The sequence below is a fragment of the Barbus barbus genome (genome assembly GCF_936440315.1).
Source record: "Barbus barbus genome assembly, chromosome: 14".
Taxonomy (NCBI): Eukaryota; Metazoa; Chordata; class Actinopteri; order Cypriniformes; family Cyprinidae; genus Barbus; species Barbus barbus.
This window is the reverse complement of record NC_136742.1, coordinates 6,708,587-6,727,497: the sequence shown is the minus strand read 5'-3', so window position 1 is coordinate 6,727,497 and position 18,911 is coordinate 6,708,587. Positions and strand designations below refer to the sequence as shown.

General features: G+C 40.5%; 1 protein-coding gene across 4 annotated transcripts in view; it reads right to left on the bottom strand.

Moving 5' to 3' along the window:
- LOC306880251 (AT-rich interactive domain-containing protein 1B-like) overlaps window positions 1–18,911 on the bottom strand; it is a gene marked incomplete at its 5' end in the record, with an annotated part of 104,711 nt that overhangs the window by 63,456 nt on the left and 22,344 nt on the right. For all 4 annotated transcript variants that reach the window (XM_079433660.1, XM_079433661.1, XM_079433662.1 and 1 more), the window contains one exon: window positions 8,127–8,225. In XM_079433660.1, the coding sequence (XP_079289786.1) occupies window positions 8,127–8,225 (99 nt within the window). The remainder of the gene's footprint in view (window positions 1–8,126; window positions 8,226–18,911) is intronic.

The following is an 18,911-nucleotide window of genomic DNA, read 5'->3' as shown; positions in this document are numbered from 1 at the left end:
AATAACTGTTGACTGTCTTTTACAGAATGCTAAATATATTTTGAAAAATGTTGGTAACCAACTAGTATCATCATCATTGGCTTTGTATTGACAAAAAACTCACGATGTCCCAAAATATCTTCTTTTATGTTCCATAAACAAAAGAAAGTCAGAACTTGAGGGCGAGTAAATGACAGAATTTTAATTTTTGGGTGAACTGTCCCTTTATTTGTTTGAAACCTGATAATTATCCCCCGAAGACCATGCAAACCATTTAAGTAGATTTTATAATTAATTCTTTTTGTATTATTTTTCATCTATTTTTGCACATTTACTTGAAATCCTGATGCTGTTTGTTAATAACTTCAAGCACTGCAATCTTCATTTGTGTCTTTTTGTTTTCTTTGTTCTTTATGAAGTCAATGTTTGTCATAATTTGCTAATAAATACATTTAACTGTTAAAATGACAAAGTGAGATAGATCTCTCTTGTTAACTAAAAAAATTATTTGGAAGTAGAAAATTGTGCTATGCTTTTCATGTATGGGTTATCGCAACTTCCACCCTAAGAATTTATTATCAGACACAATATCAAGGATGGCAAATCAATCTGACATGACAGGATGTGAAGTAAACAGTTCAAATGAAGCCTTTGATGACCAAAAGAGTGAAAAAGACAGAGAAGTAGCCATAAATCCAGACATAAAACCCCACAGAGAGGAAAAATGACAGCTCACAGACACATCTGAAAGGTTGAACCATCAAGAGCCTCTACCGGCACAGAAGCACCTAAACAAGGTCAGCTTATCAGCAGGGGTCTGTGTTGCCATAAAAATCAACAAAGCGGATGAAGTTCACAAACAGGATCTTGAACAGGGTCTTCATAAAGCTCTCAGAGAGCGATAGACTGGAGGGCAGTTAACACTTTGAAGGACAATCACATTCAGACAGCGATACTGGATCATCTCTCCTGGAGGTTTGATATATAAATCCCATGAAAACAGAAAACAAAGAAGAAAACCGCAGCTACGTCATGTACAAATGATTCAGGAGTATCTAGACGTGTTTACCCCAGCAGCAGTGCCGCAATGCGAAACAGCCATCACAATTAATATCATCAAAGAGACAACTCGCACAGCCATTCATGACTCGTGTGACGTTGCACAGTGAGTGAAAAGGTTAAGATTAGCAGAAGATTGTGTATAAATACTGCATCATACGTTCTGTCTAGATAGCCAAGAGTGCTGATATTTAGTCCAGCAGAGTTTCACTGTTCACACTGCTCCACTTGTCCGTGTTTGCAAGTTCTGAACAGTCTGTGGGTTAGGGGTTAGTGCCAGCAATACTGATATTCAAGCGAGTCATTGAATCATTCACTCAACCAGTTTATTCAAAAACACTGATTTGAGACCAAAATAAGTGACTGCTTTTACAAATGAGTCATTGAAATATTCACTCAACTAATTCATTCAGGAACAAAACACATCTGTGGTTGACTCTGTTTGGTACTATTTTTATTTGCAGAGAAAAAAAAATGGACAATGTAACTTGCGTCTAAAATGTATGTTAACTAGTATTGATATTGTAAAAACAATATTGCATTCGCAATCGTGCTTGATTTTATAGGATCTTTAACATATTTAACATACATAATGCATAAACTACACTGTACATCCACATGTGAGATGTTTTTACAGTTTTGCCTGTAGCACATATTTTCAAGGGTGTTTCCCATTTCAAAGGGTACTTTATATGAGATGTCAGGAGCTCTAGATCTCCAAGGGCAAATGTAGCCACATTGAAGGCCACGTCAACATCCACTATCGTTCCTTACTTCAAAAATGTTTACTTCAAAAATAATTTTCAAGGTCTTTCTGCAGTCAGGAAGCATGACAGCGGATTATGCCGTGCAAAGCCCACACTGTTTTTTTGGTGCCAGTAAGGTGGATTACTTTATGCTTTCATAAATAAAGAGACAATGAGCCAAATGTGTTTAAAAATCATGTCAGATTTCATGGGGATTAAACAATTAGGAGCACAACCAGGTGGAGAAGACCAAAGGGCAAATTTCCACCAGCATCTGACATATGAAGCTCCAAAACTTGATTCATTCATGACAGAGTTTATTTTTTCTTATTGCCATCATGCTGATCCTACTTCTATTTTTAATTTAATTGTAGGAATAATTCAGTAAAACATCAGTTTATATTAATGGGCTGTAAGTCATTAAATTGCCACAGTAACACCATCACCATCCCTAAGTCCTCAGAGGCAAGGAACAAAACTGAGTGTAGCTGTTTTCCGTCTTCCTTTGTTATGCCAAACCGTTTTTAAGGCAAAAGTGGACTTGTGGTGGATACAAGTACAGCTTAAGCTGAAAGATAGGTTATCTGTGGTCTAAACCAGTGTTAATTTTGGCAGGAATTTTTTTTATTTAGTCTTAGTTTTTATCTTGAGACGAAAATGCTTAATAGTCTTAGTCACATTTTAGTCATTTGAGTCTTTCATAGTTTTAGTCAACAAAAAGTCATTGCATTTTTGTTAACTTTTAGTCATTATTTTTAGTCTTTTAGTCAAACTGCAGTTACCAACATTTATTTTGGTAGCTATTTTATATGTAGCATTCTAACAAAAATAGTCATCAATTCTTCTCTCTTTAGACCAAATCAATTAAGCTCATGAGAAATTTGAATCAAGGATTGAATTTGGAAAAACTAGAATAAATTTTCATTTTATGGTAGAGATACAAATTTAACTCATTTTTCAGATACAGTAGGTTTACTTAACACGCCGGTGGTGGAGGCATCTACTTCCCTATGAATGGGAGTTGGGGATCGGGATGTGAGAGGATGGGAGCAGTGCAGAAGGCCTCCTGGAGCTTCTTGTAGGCGGCTCGAGCTTCGGAGTTCCAGGACAGAGACTTGGGTTTCTGACGGAGCATGGAAGTGAGGGGGGCAGAGAGGAGACTGAAGTTTATAATGACCCTCTGGTAGAAATTTGTGAAGCCGAGGAATCGTTGGAGTTCCTTTACTGACTGAGGCTGGGGCCAGTCCCGGATGGCTTGGACCTTCCCCTGGTCCTTCTGGATCCCATCCGCACTGAGGATGTAGCCGAGGAACTGGACCGTGGGGCAGTGGAACTCACACTTCTCGAGCTTCAGGTAGAGGTGGTGTTTCCTGAGTTGGCGTAGGACCTGCGTCACGTGATGGCGATGTTCAGCCAGGTTCCGGGAGTAGATCAGGATATTGTTTTTGTACACGATGACAAACCGGTGGAGGAACTCCCAGAACACCTCGCTCATAAACCCCTGGAAGACGGACAGGGAGTTGGAAAGGCCATACGGCATGACCCGATATTCATAGTGGCCTGAGGGAGTAGTGAACGCCGTCTTTCACTCGTCGCCTTCCCGGATACGAACGAGGTTATAGGAGGTCCAGGTCCAGCTTCGAGAACATGCGGGCCCCACGGAGTTCCTCGAGGGCAGCCGGGACCAGGGGAGGAGGATAAGGGAGCTTGACAGTGTGATCACTGAGGGTCCGGTAGTCGATGCAGGGCCGCAAGCCTCCGTGCTTCTTGCCCACGAGGAAGAAGCTTGAGTCCGCCAGAGAGGTGGAAGGACGAATTAACTGTTGTTGGAGAGCCTCCTTGATGTAATCCTCCATCGCCTTGCGCTCCGGGATGGACAGGAGGTATACTCGACCCTTGGGGAGTATAGCTCCAGGCAGCAGGTCAATGGCACAATCCCATGGCCAGTGTGGTGGTAACTTCGTGGCTGCCTGTTTGCTGAACACATCCTGGAACACCATGTAGTCAGATGGGATAGTCGGAACCTCACGGTTTGGGGCTCTCCACTAAGGTGGAATGAATTTGGAGCTTCGGGTTACTAACCAGGGGTACAGGGACGTTGGAGAGACAGTTTTGGATGCAGGTTTTACTCCATCGGAGTTTCTCGCTGGTATCCCATCTGACTTCGGGGGAATGTTGAGATAGCCAGGGGTGTCCCAGGATGATATCGACGGTGGGTCCTTCCTGATGAAGACAGCCTACTTGCAGAGTGACCGGCGGAGACCAGAACTCGATGTGCCCACACCAGAGTGGTTTTCCCTGTATGGCCTCGATCTTCAGCTCGGCATGTCTCTGGCAGGGTAAATCAAGCTGTTTTAGGAGGGCTTGTGAGATGAAATTGCCTGAGGATCCCGAGTCCACGAGGGCGGGTACTGAAATGAAATGACGTGGGGTGAGCAGTTGTACCGTTAGCAGTGGTAGGGTAGAGATAGCAGGCTCCCATTGGAGGGTACTCACCGGTGGGCATGGGGGACGAGAGAGGCACACCCGAATGAAGTGCCCTGGAACTCCGCAGTAGAGGCACAGCCTCGTGGCAAGACGTCGAGAACGCTCATTGCGTGAGAGGCGATTAGTAGTCATTTGCATAGGTTCTGGTACCGGAGGACAGGCAGCTGGTGAGGATGGAAAATGAGCGGTTATGTCTGGCTGACAAGCCGTGAGACGTTGGGAGATCTTAACGGCCTTCTGCATAAAGCTCTCCAAACCGACTGTGTCATCAAAGATCGCCATCTGGGCTCTGATCTGTGGATCCAAGCCCTGACGGTAAGCAGTGAGTAGCACTGCCTCGTTCCATCCACAAGAGGCCACCAGAGTCCGGAACTCCAGGGTATAGTAACAGGCCGAAGAATCTCCCTGATGGAGGCGGATGAGTTGGTCGGCAATGGAGAGCGAGCCAGTGGATAGGCCGAAGACCTCCTTGAAGTGGGAAGAGAAAGCATCGAAAGAGTTGATTATAGTGGTCTGTGAGTTCCAGATGACTCGTGCCCAGAGCAATGCCCGTACGGTTAGCAGAGAAATCAGGAAGGCAACTTTAGCCTGTTCGCTGGAAAATCCATGGGATTGCATCTCTATGTAGAGTGAAACTTGGGCACTTGGAAACTTGTAAAAAAAACACTACATTCACCCGCTTCACCCAAATAGTTAGCAGGGATGGCCATGGGACTGGCAGAGGCAGACTGAGGGTGTGTGACCGGACAGAGAGCTGTTCGAAGAGCGCTGACCAGCTCTTTGAGGGGGATCTACTACAGCGGCGGGGTTCGGGAACTCCATCTCTGGTCGTCGGTTCTGGTCTGGTCTTCTGTCAGCAGATAGACACAGGACACAGAGGTAAGTGCAATAGTTTATTGAGTAGCAGCAGAGGGGAATGAGATGAGCAGGATGTCCAGGTAAGCAGGCGGGGAATAGGAATGTCTCTAGGGGCTTATCTGAGTGTGAATGTCCTTTTTCCTTTTCCAGGGGATCCGGAGGTAACAGCGGAGCGTGGAGACGGTGGAGAACAGGAGCGGTAGGAGAACAGGGATAGGAACACTTGGAGCAACTGGTAAGTAAACAAAGGTAAGTGGGTCAGGTTAGTCAACATGCAATGTTTGAGACCAGACAGTGAGTGAACGGGAGGAGTGCAGGGATATAGTGCTGTTTATGAGTGCTGACAGGTGATGGTGATTAGAAATCAGGGGATTGGGACCTGGTGAGTGTCGTTAGTGGAGACGGTGGTGACTCTCTGACAACATGAACATCTGTTTTTTCTTTGTACTTTTTTTTCCACTGATCTTGTGTAGTACTTTACTATGTGAGAGACGCTTTGAGATAATTGTCCAAACACACACACAGTGCAGACTGGCCGTTCCTTCTGCTGTTATTCTCTTTGTCCTTGGCTGAGAGTTCACTGGGCCATTGTGTCAGACACATCTAAAAATAGGTCTGCCGGCATGATACCAGCAGCCGCCTGGGGCTTTTAAACAACATTACCTCAGTCATCAAACCCCTGCGGGAAAGCCATCATGACAGCACCAGAGACTGCAGTTCCACTCGTTTAAATGCCCATGCAGCTTCTTCTGACTCTCTACTCACTGGAAACACTGAGAGCTTTATAAGCGCAGCAGGGCTGATTGACTATTTTTAGGAAATGGATGGTAACTGGAATTACTTTAGCAATTTGGAAATCCTCATAAATCAATTGAGCCTTGTGAATATCTTCACGGATCAGTGAATAAAGGACAATATCGCACTGTAAGGAATAGTTTACAAAATGAATTAAGTTACCCTTGTGTCGTTCCCAACACATCTGACCTCATTCTTCCGTGGAACAAAAACTCAAGTGATTCCTGCTTGTCAAGTGAAGTTCCATATCACCTAACCTCAATGACAAGCCACTGGTTCCCGTGTAATCACGCAACGTAATCACAGTGAAGATGACTTTTATAGTATTTTTTGGCTTTTTGTTTATTTTGGAACAGTCAATGTCCACTAAATGCGTTCATTGTACGAAAAAGAGCAATATGAATATTCTGCTTAACATCTCTTTTCATGTTCCATAGAGAAAAGAAAGTCTTGGTTTAGGACCTTTTTTTTTTTAACGGTGCTTTTTTGTTCATTTTTGAAACTTGATAGTCACTGGCCACTAACTGTATTTATTCTATGAAAATGAGCAACATGAACTTTCTGCTGAACATCACTTTTCATGTTCCAAAGAGAAAAAGTCTTAATAAAGAGTAAATTATGACATAACCTTCTTTTTAAGTGAACTGTTTGTTTAATAGAAGGTAAAATGCTGCTTAAAAATACAATAACATATTCATCTTACAAACTTAAAAATGAATCAACAAAATATTTAATCAATAAAATAAATAATAATAAAACATTTTAAAATGTTATAAATATCTGCCTGTTGATAATCCAGCGAAAAAGAGTTTGTTTGTCAACAGCATATGGTATGGAAAACACTTTCTCCTCCTTTTTAAAAGATGATAAGCCTATTTATTTTTCTATTCCAACTATGCATTATTATATGGTAAGTTTCATTCTATTATTTGCATTTAGCATTGCTTTTCCTCACTGTCCAGGACTCCGTCAGAACAGACCTGCAACCCATTTTTGGTCATGACCCACCAGTTGAGAACAATTTCGATGCAACAGAGCGCAAAAGAGGATTTTGGAAAAGTATCTAATTCTGATAAATAGTCACAACCAGAGCACTGAAAAATAGAGCTCTGAAAAGGCAAAAAACAGTGCAACTTAAAACCAGAAGCCTTTGTATGTGCAAGTGGAAGCAAAAAGGGCATTTTCTCCACACGTACCAGGGTGTTTGTGATATCTCTACATTATACTACTATATCCACTTGAGTAATACATATACGGAACTCTTAAAAGTATTTCTACAGGGTGGGCCATTTATATGGATACACCGTAATAACATGGGAATGGTTGATGATATTAAAGTCCTGTTTGTGGCACATTAGTATATGTGAGGGGGCAAACTCCTCAAGATGGGTGGTGACCATGATGGCCATTTAGAAGTCGGCCATCTTGGATACAACTTTTGTTTTTTCAATAGGAAGAGGGCCATGTGACACATCAAACTTATTGGTAATGTCACAAGAAAAACAATGGTGTGCACCACCACATTATGGGTGCCAGGTCCGAGCATTCCTAGATGAACAGTTTCCTGGAAAATGGATTGGTCGTCGTGGGCCAGTTGAATGGCCCCCAAGGTCTCCCGATCTGACCCCCTTAGACTTTTATCTTTGGGGTCATCTGAAGGCAATTGTCTATGGTGTGAAGATACGAGATGTGCAGCACCTGAAACTACGGATACTGGATGCCTGTGCTGGCATTTCTCCTGCGGTGTTGCTATCAGTGTGTGAAGAGTGGGAGAAGAGGGTTGCATTGACAATCCAACACAATGGGCAGCACATTGAACACATTTTATAAGTGGTCAGAAACTTGTAAATAACTCATGAACGAATAAAGTTACGTTGAAACCAAGCACACCATTGTTTTTCTTATGACATTACCAATAAGTTTGATGTGTCACATGGCCCTCTTCCTATTGAAAAAACAAAAGTTGTATCCAAGATGGCCGACTTCTAAATGGCCACCATGGTCACCACCCATCTTGAGGAGTTTGCCCCCTCACATATACTAATGTGCCACAAACAGGACTTTAATATCACCAACCATTCCCATGTTATTACGGTGTATCCATATAAATGGCCCACCCTGTAGATAAAATAAGTCATTATCAAACACCTAGGTCAGACAGTCTTTAAAATCTCAGACTAATTTTGGACTGCAATGTCTCACCGGGAGGCTGGACGGGCGGTCCTGCTGAGTAAGACCCATCTCATCGTGGTTTGGTTTCCCAGACTGGCCCCTGCTACCATATCCCTCCTGCAGAGTCTCCTATGGAGAAAAGACAGGAAGACTCGTGAAAAAAAAAAAAACCTCTACTAAATTAAGCAAGAAAAATAAAACAATCATGCAGTTATTGAAGGGCTCAAACCGACCAGACAGTTGTGTCATGGTACTGTACATTAGCAGGTCTTGATTCACACAGAATAAGGTAATTAGACAGTTGCAGACAGCATGATGACACCAGCCCATAATTTTGCTTGTGATTCACTCAAGCAGAACGGCTGTTCACGCAGAAATGCTGAGGCATGTCTAAAATGCAGACTGTGCACTGATATCAACCGTAAAAGAACGCAATCCACGTAAGGGGATCAAAAAATGCATTAAAGGGTTACTCCACCCCAAAATGAAAATACACCCATGTCGTTCCAAACCCGTAAAAGCTTAGCTCGTCTTCGGAACTCAATTTAAGATATTTTGGAAGAAAACCGGGAGGCTTGAGACTGTCCCATTGACTGCCAAACAATTAACATGACAAAATTTTCATTTTGGGGTGGATTAACCCTTTAAAGCAATAGTTTACCTGAAAATTATTTATTGGCCCTCATGCCAATTCTGAATTCTGAAGCCTGAATGTCAATAACTGGATAACAGTTCTATTAGACGTGATACTACAGAACTGCAAGAAAGATATTAGAAAAATTATAGCAAAAACAGTCATTTTGTGAAATATTATTACAATTTAGTTTCAATTTCAATACATTTTCAAAATTTAGTCCAGTCTTCAGTGTCACATGACCCTTCAGAAATCTTTCTATCAAACTGATTTGGTGCTCAAGAAACAATGCACTGCTTAATATTTTTGTGGAAACCATGATACAGTTTTCAAGATTCTTTGATTATAAAGTTCAATGAACAGCATTTATTTGAATCAGAAATGTTTGTAACATTATAAATGTCTTTCTGAGGGTTTGTCCAATAGGGCTGGTCCGAATACCATTTTTTGAGCTTCGAAGCTTTGGTAGTAATCAACACTGAATATTCGAAGCTTCGGAGGGAGGGGGCTGAACATATTCTTCTCTCTAATAAAGGCAGGAATCTCTGTGTGTCTGTTTGCATTTTTATTATGTGGAGAACCGTTCATCCAATCGACTTCAAGTGTGGCGTGTATGTTGCTGCGGACCCAAGAGAGTGCAGTGTCGCATTTTGGTGCAATATGGACATGCAACATGTTCAGAATTAATAAACTTTCAATAAACTACTAAACAGCACGAGCCAGAAGCGGCGCGCCTCACACGGGCAGGGCTTATATGGTCTGAGAACGGACACTGCACTAATAGTGATACAAAACACAGAGGTCTGTTAAGGGCAATCCTTTTAATAAGGTAGCCTAACATTTTTTTAACAAACAAATCACTCCCAAGAATAATATATAACAATAAGAGACTTCTTTAAAGTTGCAGTTCGTAACTTTTTTTGGTGAAAAATTATCCGAAATCAATATTTGAGCAAGTACATAAGCAGCCAGTGTTCAAAACGATCACCTTACTTTAGCCCGATTCACAATGGTTAGCTTATAGTAATGTTTTCTAATTTGAGTGGTACGGGTAGGTTTTCGCGGAAAATTTGAGCATGGCACTGCGTCATTACATCACATCTGTAAACAAATAAATTGTCTCGGCTACTAGGCTACATCGCATGTGAGGGTCCTGCAGGTGGAGGATCGTTTAGCCTTTTGTCACAGAAGCTAGAATTATTAAATGCATCATTTTTATGGCGGATTGTAATCCAAAACCGATGTGTTTATGAAACACATGTGAATAAAATTATATTCCAGTTTTAAATGTGCTTCTGATTACAGATAGTCTGGGCTTACACAAGATTTGTATTTTAAAGAAAACCAGTTTGAAGGGAGCATAGTTTGCTTTTTGGGTTAAAAGAATTTCTTAATATGAAATTCGAATGGTATGACAATTAGATATTAGACTGTACAGAAATTGAAATCTACACGCTAATACACACTATTACTCATAGTTACGCTGATGTTGTTGATTATGTTGAGAATAAAGTATAACAATAATAATATTTTGCATGGTTTGATGTGATATGAGCTAACCGATCGTTAATTTAGCGCAATTTATGGTAATGCTTTTTTCCACAGTTGGTCAGAACAAACGTGGCAGACTTGTTACTTACTTGTTCAGATGACAATATACGGTGAAAATTCTTATTTGGTTCATATATTCCAAGACGTAGGCTAGATTCTGTGATTCCTAAGTACAATATCCACACCGGTGCGGTGACTGACAGACTGACACACATACTCCTCAAAACATTAGATTCATCCACGCTGGAGCCGTGCCGGAGCACAACCCCACGCACGGAAGATAATTCCGCACAGAGCTGCAATTCCAGGTTTTCAAACAGAGATGGCAAAAGAGGCAAAACTTACAGACTGCAGCCTAATTGTGTAAAAGTGGGGAAGTCGTGGCCTAATGGTTAGAGAGTCGGACTCGTAATCGAAAGGTTGCGAGTTCGAGCCCCCGGCCGGCAGGAATTGTAGGTGGGGGGAGGGAATGTCCAGCGCTCTCTCCACCCTCAATACCACGACTGAGGTGCCCTTGAGCAAGGCACCGAACCCCCAACTGCTCCCCGGGCGCTGCAGCATGGCTGCCCACTGCTCCGGGTGTGTGTTCACGGTGTGTGTGTGTGTGTGTGTGTGTGTGCATTTGTTCACTACTCACTGCTGTGTGTGTGCACTTGGATGGGTTAAACGCAGAGCACCAATTTCGAGTATGGGTCACCATACTTGACAATACATCACGACTTTACTTTACTTTACTTTTTAATTATTCCAAACGTTTGGTTTTAAAAACCATAAATTCCAAAACACTTTTGCTGTAAAATGATGGCCAATACGGTAGACATTACTAACAAAACCTCATCTGTGTCAGCCAAATCAACTTACCTACCTGAAAGTTGACAAGCAAAATTTACAACTAAATCTCAAGACAAAATGTTTTACAGAAGGAGAAAACAACTATTTGGGTTTGAACCATCCCTTTAAAGTCTACAGCAATCTGGGCCCAATATCCCAATAACACTATGGGTATCAAGCCAAAAGAAAATTAATTACAGCATCTTTTGAGGAAAAGTGGATACTTGACTTCCCTCAGCAAATACACTTCAGAAAAGAAAACAGGCTTGAAAAAAGAGGTTGAAAGTGGGCCAACTAAGGTCGCCCTGCCTGCAATTCACTCATGTATACAAACATCACCCAGAACTCCCTCCTCGCTCACTTCATTCAACAGTGGGAAAAAAACACTGGGCAAAAAAAGAAAAAGAAAAAAAGAAGGGGGGCATTCCCGAGCCAGACGGAACCATGTGTGTGTGTGTTGACTCTGGGTCATGGCCAGGCCACACACACAGACGCCTGTTTACAGTTGGGCCATTACATCACCGCTCAGGCATGTGCTGATTCAGAACCGTAACAGCTGCTCCACTGCAATAACGGACAAGCGAGACCTCCGAGATTCACAGCGTCACAAGAAAACTATGTGATACCTCCCGTGTGACACATGCTTTTCCTCTCAAATACTCAAAATTGCCGTTTAGCGCGGTCACAATAATAAAATTCCAGTAGTCAATAAAAATGCTGGGGGAATTTTACTAAACTTGCTATATAGATTTCGATATCACTGCAAAATGTCCATTAAACGTACTCCTAGTTAAATATTAATACGTTGCATTAAATTAAAACATTATCTGATTGAATGCTAAATACAGGTGTATACAGAGCCGATCCTCCCTATAAGCAGAATACGCAAGCTTCGTAGGGGCCCCTAAACACCAGGGGGCCCCCATGCTCTCAAAGATGTTTTAATTTTAGTTTTGTTTTTGAATTTGGCCACCGGTTATGAAAAACATGAATGAACATTTCTTTCTTCTTTCTTCAGCCAAATCATGTAACGTGAATGTCGTACAGTCTCGCTCTTACTAAAAAAAAAAAAAAAACGAGTTGAAAGTGTACTGAGCCGTGGAAGAGATACTGTTTCTCGAGCGCTTTCCGTGAGCGTGATTCGAGATGGACAAATGCGTTCCAAAGCAATGGATTATTGAAAAAGAAACAAATGTAGAGAGGGGACTTGCTTGTATATGCATCAGTTGTTGATTGGATTTTGAGATGTGGGTGTTGCATTCAAAAATGAATACGAGCTTGAAGTCAATTGTGGAGAGGCGGGATTTTTTTTTTTTCACTGGAAGATCGAGTTACGACATTCTGATTAAACACAAATAAATTACAAATATTAAATGGGACCTATTATGCAAAAATCACTTTTATAAGGTGTTTGAACACAGTTGTGTGGCCGCAGTGTGTGAAAACAAACGGCCTATAATGTTAAAACTCCTATTAGCATAAATCCAGCCCTGAGTGAGAAGTTGCGGTAAAGTCCCCTAAATGTTTAGGAATGAATACCAACGCTTCGTGCACGAACGTCAGCTCCAGACAAAGTATCACGCGTTTGTTTTCCAAATTGCCTTTCTGAAAGAGCGTCATGGCACTCTGTAAGGCTAATTGCTGAAGCTATCATTGTCTCTGTCTGTTTTCACTGATGCTGCCTTCAAGCGCTGTCAGAATGATCGTGAATAGAAATGTGGTAGTTAAAAGTTGCATATGAAAGCAATGTGAGTCGATTGCTTGAGGTTGTCGAGCTCATAATCAGAAGTGGGACTTATAACGTTTGTGATAGCATGAGACCAGCTGTTATTGTTTATTGTTATGCTGTTATTTTTATCCCACCGTGCTCCCCGTCTGTGTAATTTATAAAGGCAAATTTATTATGCACAGTATAATCAGATGACTGACTTTGAAACGGAGTATGTTTTCTGTAACGATAACAGGCTTGTATTAATAGTGCAATGTTTATATGCAAAGGCTAGCACTGCTAATGCCGGAGCTTGAGCTCTTGAAGCTCCGCCCTCTTCTCCGGGAGCAACAGCTCATTTGCATTTAAAGCAACATTCTCAAATTCAGCGCGTTTTGGCTCATACCCCAAAAAGTGGCAATTTTAACAAGCTATAAAAATTGATCTGTTGGGTATATTGAGCTAAACCTTCACACATACACTCTGGGGACATCAGATACTTATTTTACATCTTGTAAAAAGGGGCAAAATAGGTCCCCTTTAAAGTATACATATACATGGATGAATTGTTCACAATAAAACCTATAATATGAGTTTACAAAATAGACAGTTAACATATTAGGGATTGTATATTTAGTAGAAGGATCTAGTTTTTTAATAAAATAGCATTTTAACTAGGTTGTGTGATCACCTATAAAATACTTTCAGTTATGTCAATATTCACAAGCAACTAAAAATGATAAGTAGAAGAGTAAACAAAATTCTTTATTGGTGTTTCATTTATGTAGCCTTTTGGTGGGGGGGGGGGGGGGGGGGGACTTTTCATTTAGGGGACTTTTCTCTCTTTCTGTTTATGGATGTTTGATAGGCTTACAAAATAAAAACATAAAAATACATCAATGGAGTAGCTCCAGTTGCCTCAGGAAGGAGTTTCGAGGTTAATATGTTCTGATTTGAGTCAGAGCTTTCTGCTTAATTTCTTCATTTAATTCATGTTTTCTTTAAACCGAGGGTCTGTGTTGAACGAGACGTGTTTACACAGGGTGTGTCTAGATGAAAATGTCGCTGTAAGAAGACAAACACATCTGAGACTCGTAAAACTCAACATGTCCATGAAAACATCAAATCCATCTTTTTATGGTTTTTGAGTCCCTTGTGGCTCCACGGTTTCAGCACAATGATTAACGGATCGTTCTTTGAGCTTCAGATAAAACGGAAAACATCCCTTCAGTGTGATTAATGCCCTATTGTAATGGCTTGTCTGAAATTGCATCATCCTTGAGCAGTTTGATGTTTAGACAGCGCGTGAGGGACATATAGTCTCTTTAAAGACAACATGAAACCAAATTTGACAGTATTTACTTTCTTAATAAACATCCCTGGTCTTATTGCGCCTGATTCATGAGTGCATGTTATTGTAAAGAAAAAAAGTTAATTTTCATAATCTTTCATTAAAACGTAATGCCTTTCTCTCTCTCCCAGAAATTACTTTTTTTTTCCTGCTGATTGTCACCAAGGCCATGAGGGAAGAGAACAATAAAATTACCCAGTAATATCACAGTCAGCTAACAGTGATCCTTTTAAAACCCAAATTGGTCTACCAGTAATTGTGAATGCTGTTTTCATGTTGTCTTGCCTTTAAATCACACACACAAAAACCCTTGTCCTGAAACCAGCCAGACTTTTATAAATGGTATGGTCAGCAGATGCTGTGAGACTGACTGGGTCAGCTAGATGTACCTTTCATGGCCAGCACATGGTGCTAATTGAAGCCAAGCGGAGGAGAACGTCAGGCTGGGGGTCACTATGAGACCACTCTGTGAAGCTCTAATGAAAGCCAGTGCTTTGATTTAACGACTGATTTTAACCAGACTAAGGACGGTGACATTAGCAGCTAACATTAAACAGCCTTCAGGCGATGAACCATCATTTGCAGAAAAGAACGCCGCATCGTAATTCACATACAACATCCTAAGTAATATGTCAAACAAAACCTATTATTGTTTTCTTTTTTCTCGCTCCGTTTTCATTTCTCTCTCGCTCCGTTTTTCACGAGTTCATCAAACGACATCAAACGTAAGTGGTAAGTTAAGTTGGTATCATTCATCAATCACGGTGAGTACTGGCTTCTTCTTCTGCTATTGTTGTTTGCACTTCATGTCATATGTATAGTTTGTCTCTCTCTGTCAGTGATGAGGGATTCACATGTGATAAATTCAGGGAAATAGTTAGGCTGACAGAGAAGGTTTCAGAATTAGAGACACGCATCCAAACTTTAGTAGGGTTGTAACGATATACCGGTATGACGGTCTATCGCGGTTTGAACGTACACGGTTATCATACCGTAACCATTTGCATATACAGTTTAAAAAAAAATAATAATAAAAATAATAATAATAATAATAATAATCTCACCCGTGCGTATGCAATTTATTTCGGCTGCTTCACTCTGCTGAAATGACAGACACAGAGATTGTATCTAATCTCCATCCCCCACTGAAAAAAAGCTTAAATTTGCAGTATGGGAATACTTTGGATATTAAAAAAAAAAAAAAAAAACACGAACGTGGGGTTGTCCTTGAGGACGATTCCAATTTGCAAAAAATGTGGACGCAAAGTGGCTGCAAAAGCAGGCAATACATCCAACATGTTCGCTCATATTCGCGGACATCATCCCTCCGTGCAGATAAAGGTATGTCGCATTTATAACACGTTATAAGGCCGTATAATTTCCGTGATGCAGAGGGAATCCCGGTGCAGTCGTGAACATGGGATTTACAGTATAACGTTAACGAGGTTGTCACTTAAAACGCGCAATCTGATGGATGGATAAATCAAAAATAGATATGAGTGGCGCCGTTATATCTACTACATACTGAAGTATGCATGCATGACACTAATGGTGTTTTCAGCGTCTATATAAACATGAACATCAGCAGAGCTGCTCTGAGAGAAAACCAGTTTTATTTGAGAAAAACCATTGTCAAATACACTAAACTCAAAGGTCTGCTCCGTCAAAATAAAAGTTCAATTTAACTTGAAGTCCTGACAGAAATAAATTAGCATTGTACAATGTACTTGAAAGTTATGACAAGAATAATAATATTCTTTATAATAATTAATTTAAACATTATTTTTAAGGAATATCATGTTTGTCCATGTTTTAACTTAGAATACCTCTGTTGTGCAGCACTTTGCCAAAAATAAGTGTTGTTAAAGTTTAATTTGATAACATTTTAAAACATTAATTAAAATGTTAAAGTGTGATATAGATATACATAAGGCTTATGGGCTTTATTTTGTCATTGTTTTTTTGTTTTTGTTTTTTTTCCTCAGAAGGGAGGCTTACTTTCATTAAAATGAGTTCAAGTTTGTTGTAATAAAGGATTTGTTCACTCAAATAACTTGTTCTTATTCTTTTAAGAGTCATTGTTACTGATAAGAATTATTGTTTAATATATACCGTGAAACCATGATATTTTCTGAGACGATTATCATACTGTGAAAATGTCATACCGTTACAAGCCTAAACTTTAGTTGAGGACAGTAAGAATGTGAGGGCTGTAGATACTGCTTTGGATGCGACTACCTCAGGGAGTCCTGTACATTGTTCGGTTCCGGTAGAGCCCATGCTGCAGGGTAACTGGGTGACTGTGAGGCGGCCTAGTCGCGGGTCAAAACACCGCTCTTCCATTCCGATCAAAACATCAAACAGGTTCTCCGCCCTCAGTGACGCACCCACTGAGAAACCTGATGAAAGTGCTCTGGTTATTGGTGATTCTATTGTACGGAACGTGAAAATAGACACCAGCCACCATAGTCCATTGTTTACCGGGAGCCAGAGCACCTGACATCTTTGCAAATTTAAAAGTGCTGGCTAATGCTAAACGTAAATTCAGTAAGATTGTTATTCACGTCGGCGCTAATGATGTTCGGCTGTAATATGCTTTGGTCCGCTCCCTGCTTACCGTGGCGATGAGATTCATAGCAGACTGTCGTTACTCAATGACTGGATGTCTAAGTGGTGCCCGCAGAATAACATAGACTTTATAGACAATTGGACGAGTTTTTGGGGCAGACCTGACCTGTTGAAAAGAGATGGTGTTCATCCCTCCTGGGGTGGTGCCGCTCTTCTCTCTAGAAATATGGCACATGGTCTTAGAGTTCGTACTTGACTAACTGGGGCCCAGGTCAGGAAGCAGACAGACTGGCCAAACTGAGCTTCTCATCCAGTGTGCGACCAGCTTGAGACAATGGCAAATGATTTGCAGATCCCGAGCACAACTGACAAACATCTGATCTTGTAAAATGTGTGCTAAATACTGCCGCTCCATAGTATAAACAGAGTGCGATCATGAATCTCGAAAGTGAAACTAAAAAGCGATTGCGCAAAAAGCAGTTTCAATGTCAGGCATAATAGCAGCTCCCTGATGCTTTCAGATGCTTTCAGGATGTAGCTAGTAGGATGTAAGCTCTCTTTAAAGTAATGCAAAGCTATTTTGAAATGCTGTGAATTTCAGTTTATCCTCAATTCTAACTTCTTTTGCCTCACGTAGTGCATTGAAATATGCTACTACGTAATTGTAATTAACATAACGGGTATTTTTATATGTAAATATCAAGCTCAAATAAATACAGATATAAAAAAAACATCAGAAATGACCTTTGTTTGTTATGTTGTAATTTTATTTCACATGCACAACTCGATGCACAAAGAGGTGTGGTTTTTAGGCAGTGTTGAACAGTTGCTAATTTATTGAATTGAATAATAATAAATTATAATAATGAAATAATGACATTATTCAACAATTCTTCTCCTCCGTGTCACCCTAGCGCCATTTTGGAAAGTATCACAATGCATTCACATGCTCTCCTCTGCGCAGTGCATGTGTGTTCTAGGTCAGCAGCACCATGCGCATGCGTTGTTTATGAGCAGATCAGAGCACACGTATGCGTCATGATATTCTCACATATGGCACTAGGGTGACATGGAGGAGAAGAATTGTTGAATAAAAGTCATTATTTTTGTTTACATTGCACAAAAAAAGTATTCTCGTAGCGTCATAAAATTACGGTTGAACCACTGTTGTCACATAGACTATTTTACTGACGTCCTTGTTACCTTTCTGGGTCTGGGAACATTTCAGTTACATTGCTGTCTATGGAGGATAAGAGAGCTATCGGATTTCATGAAAAATATCTTAATGTGTGTTCCGAAGATTTTACGGGTTTGGAACGACATGAGAGTGAGTAATTAACGACCTAATTTTCATTTTTAGGTGAACTATCCCTTTAAAATGTGCTCTTGGACCGTTACTCCTGGTCAGAGGCTTCGGTGAATATTTAGATTATGCATACTGTTACATTTCAACTCAGTTTAACGGTGCGACACAAAAATATTTAGTTTTAATAAAAAATAAAGTTTGTATAAATTGTAACTTAGTGCATATTTACATCAAAATTAGGCCAAGTTGTAACCTATGCAAAGCTGGTGCAACCGGCTCCGGATGTCTACATGTGCTCTGCAGCAAAAGTTTCCTCAACTACTGGAGCGTTACTTTTGCAAACCGTTGTGATTTTTCTCTACGTCCTTGTAAAACCCCAAATAAAATCAATGGACTGGCAGCATTCCCTGGCATAAACTCCAGGATGGAAGCATCCTAATACTGCCCCCTAATACCCCTAATATTGTGACAGTTCTCTCCCACTAAGTCAATAATTAATAAACTTAGAATTTAAATAAAATTAATTTAGCTGGGTCTGGATCAGTGAAACGTAGACGGAATTTTGTGATGGAAAACTGAATTTTTATATTCTGGTGGCAGTATTGTATAACATTACACTTTGATATTATAAAATGATCAATAAAATATGTTTGGAAAGCGGTTATTTAGGGTTAGTTAATTTGCTAGCTGGCAGAATAGCTTATGTTATAGGATGTTTATTATTCATTTTATTCTCTCTACTCATCGCATTTTGTGAAGCCCAGTTCCGCTTTCTTTCGCCTGGGAAATTTTGATGAGCAACGGTAAATGCAACCACAGCTTAAAAGAATGTACTTTCCCTTCATCAGTGGATAACAGCTTGTAGT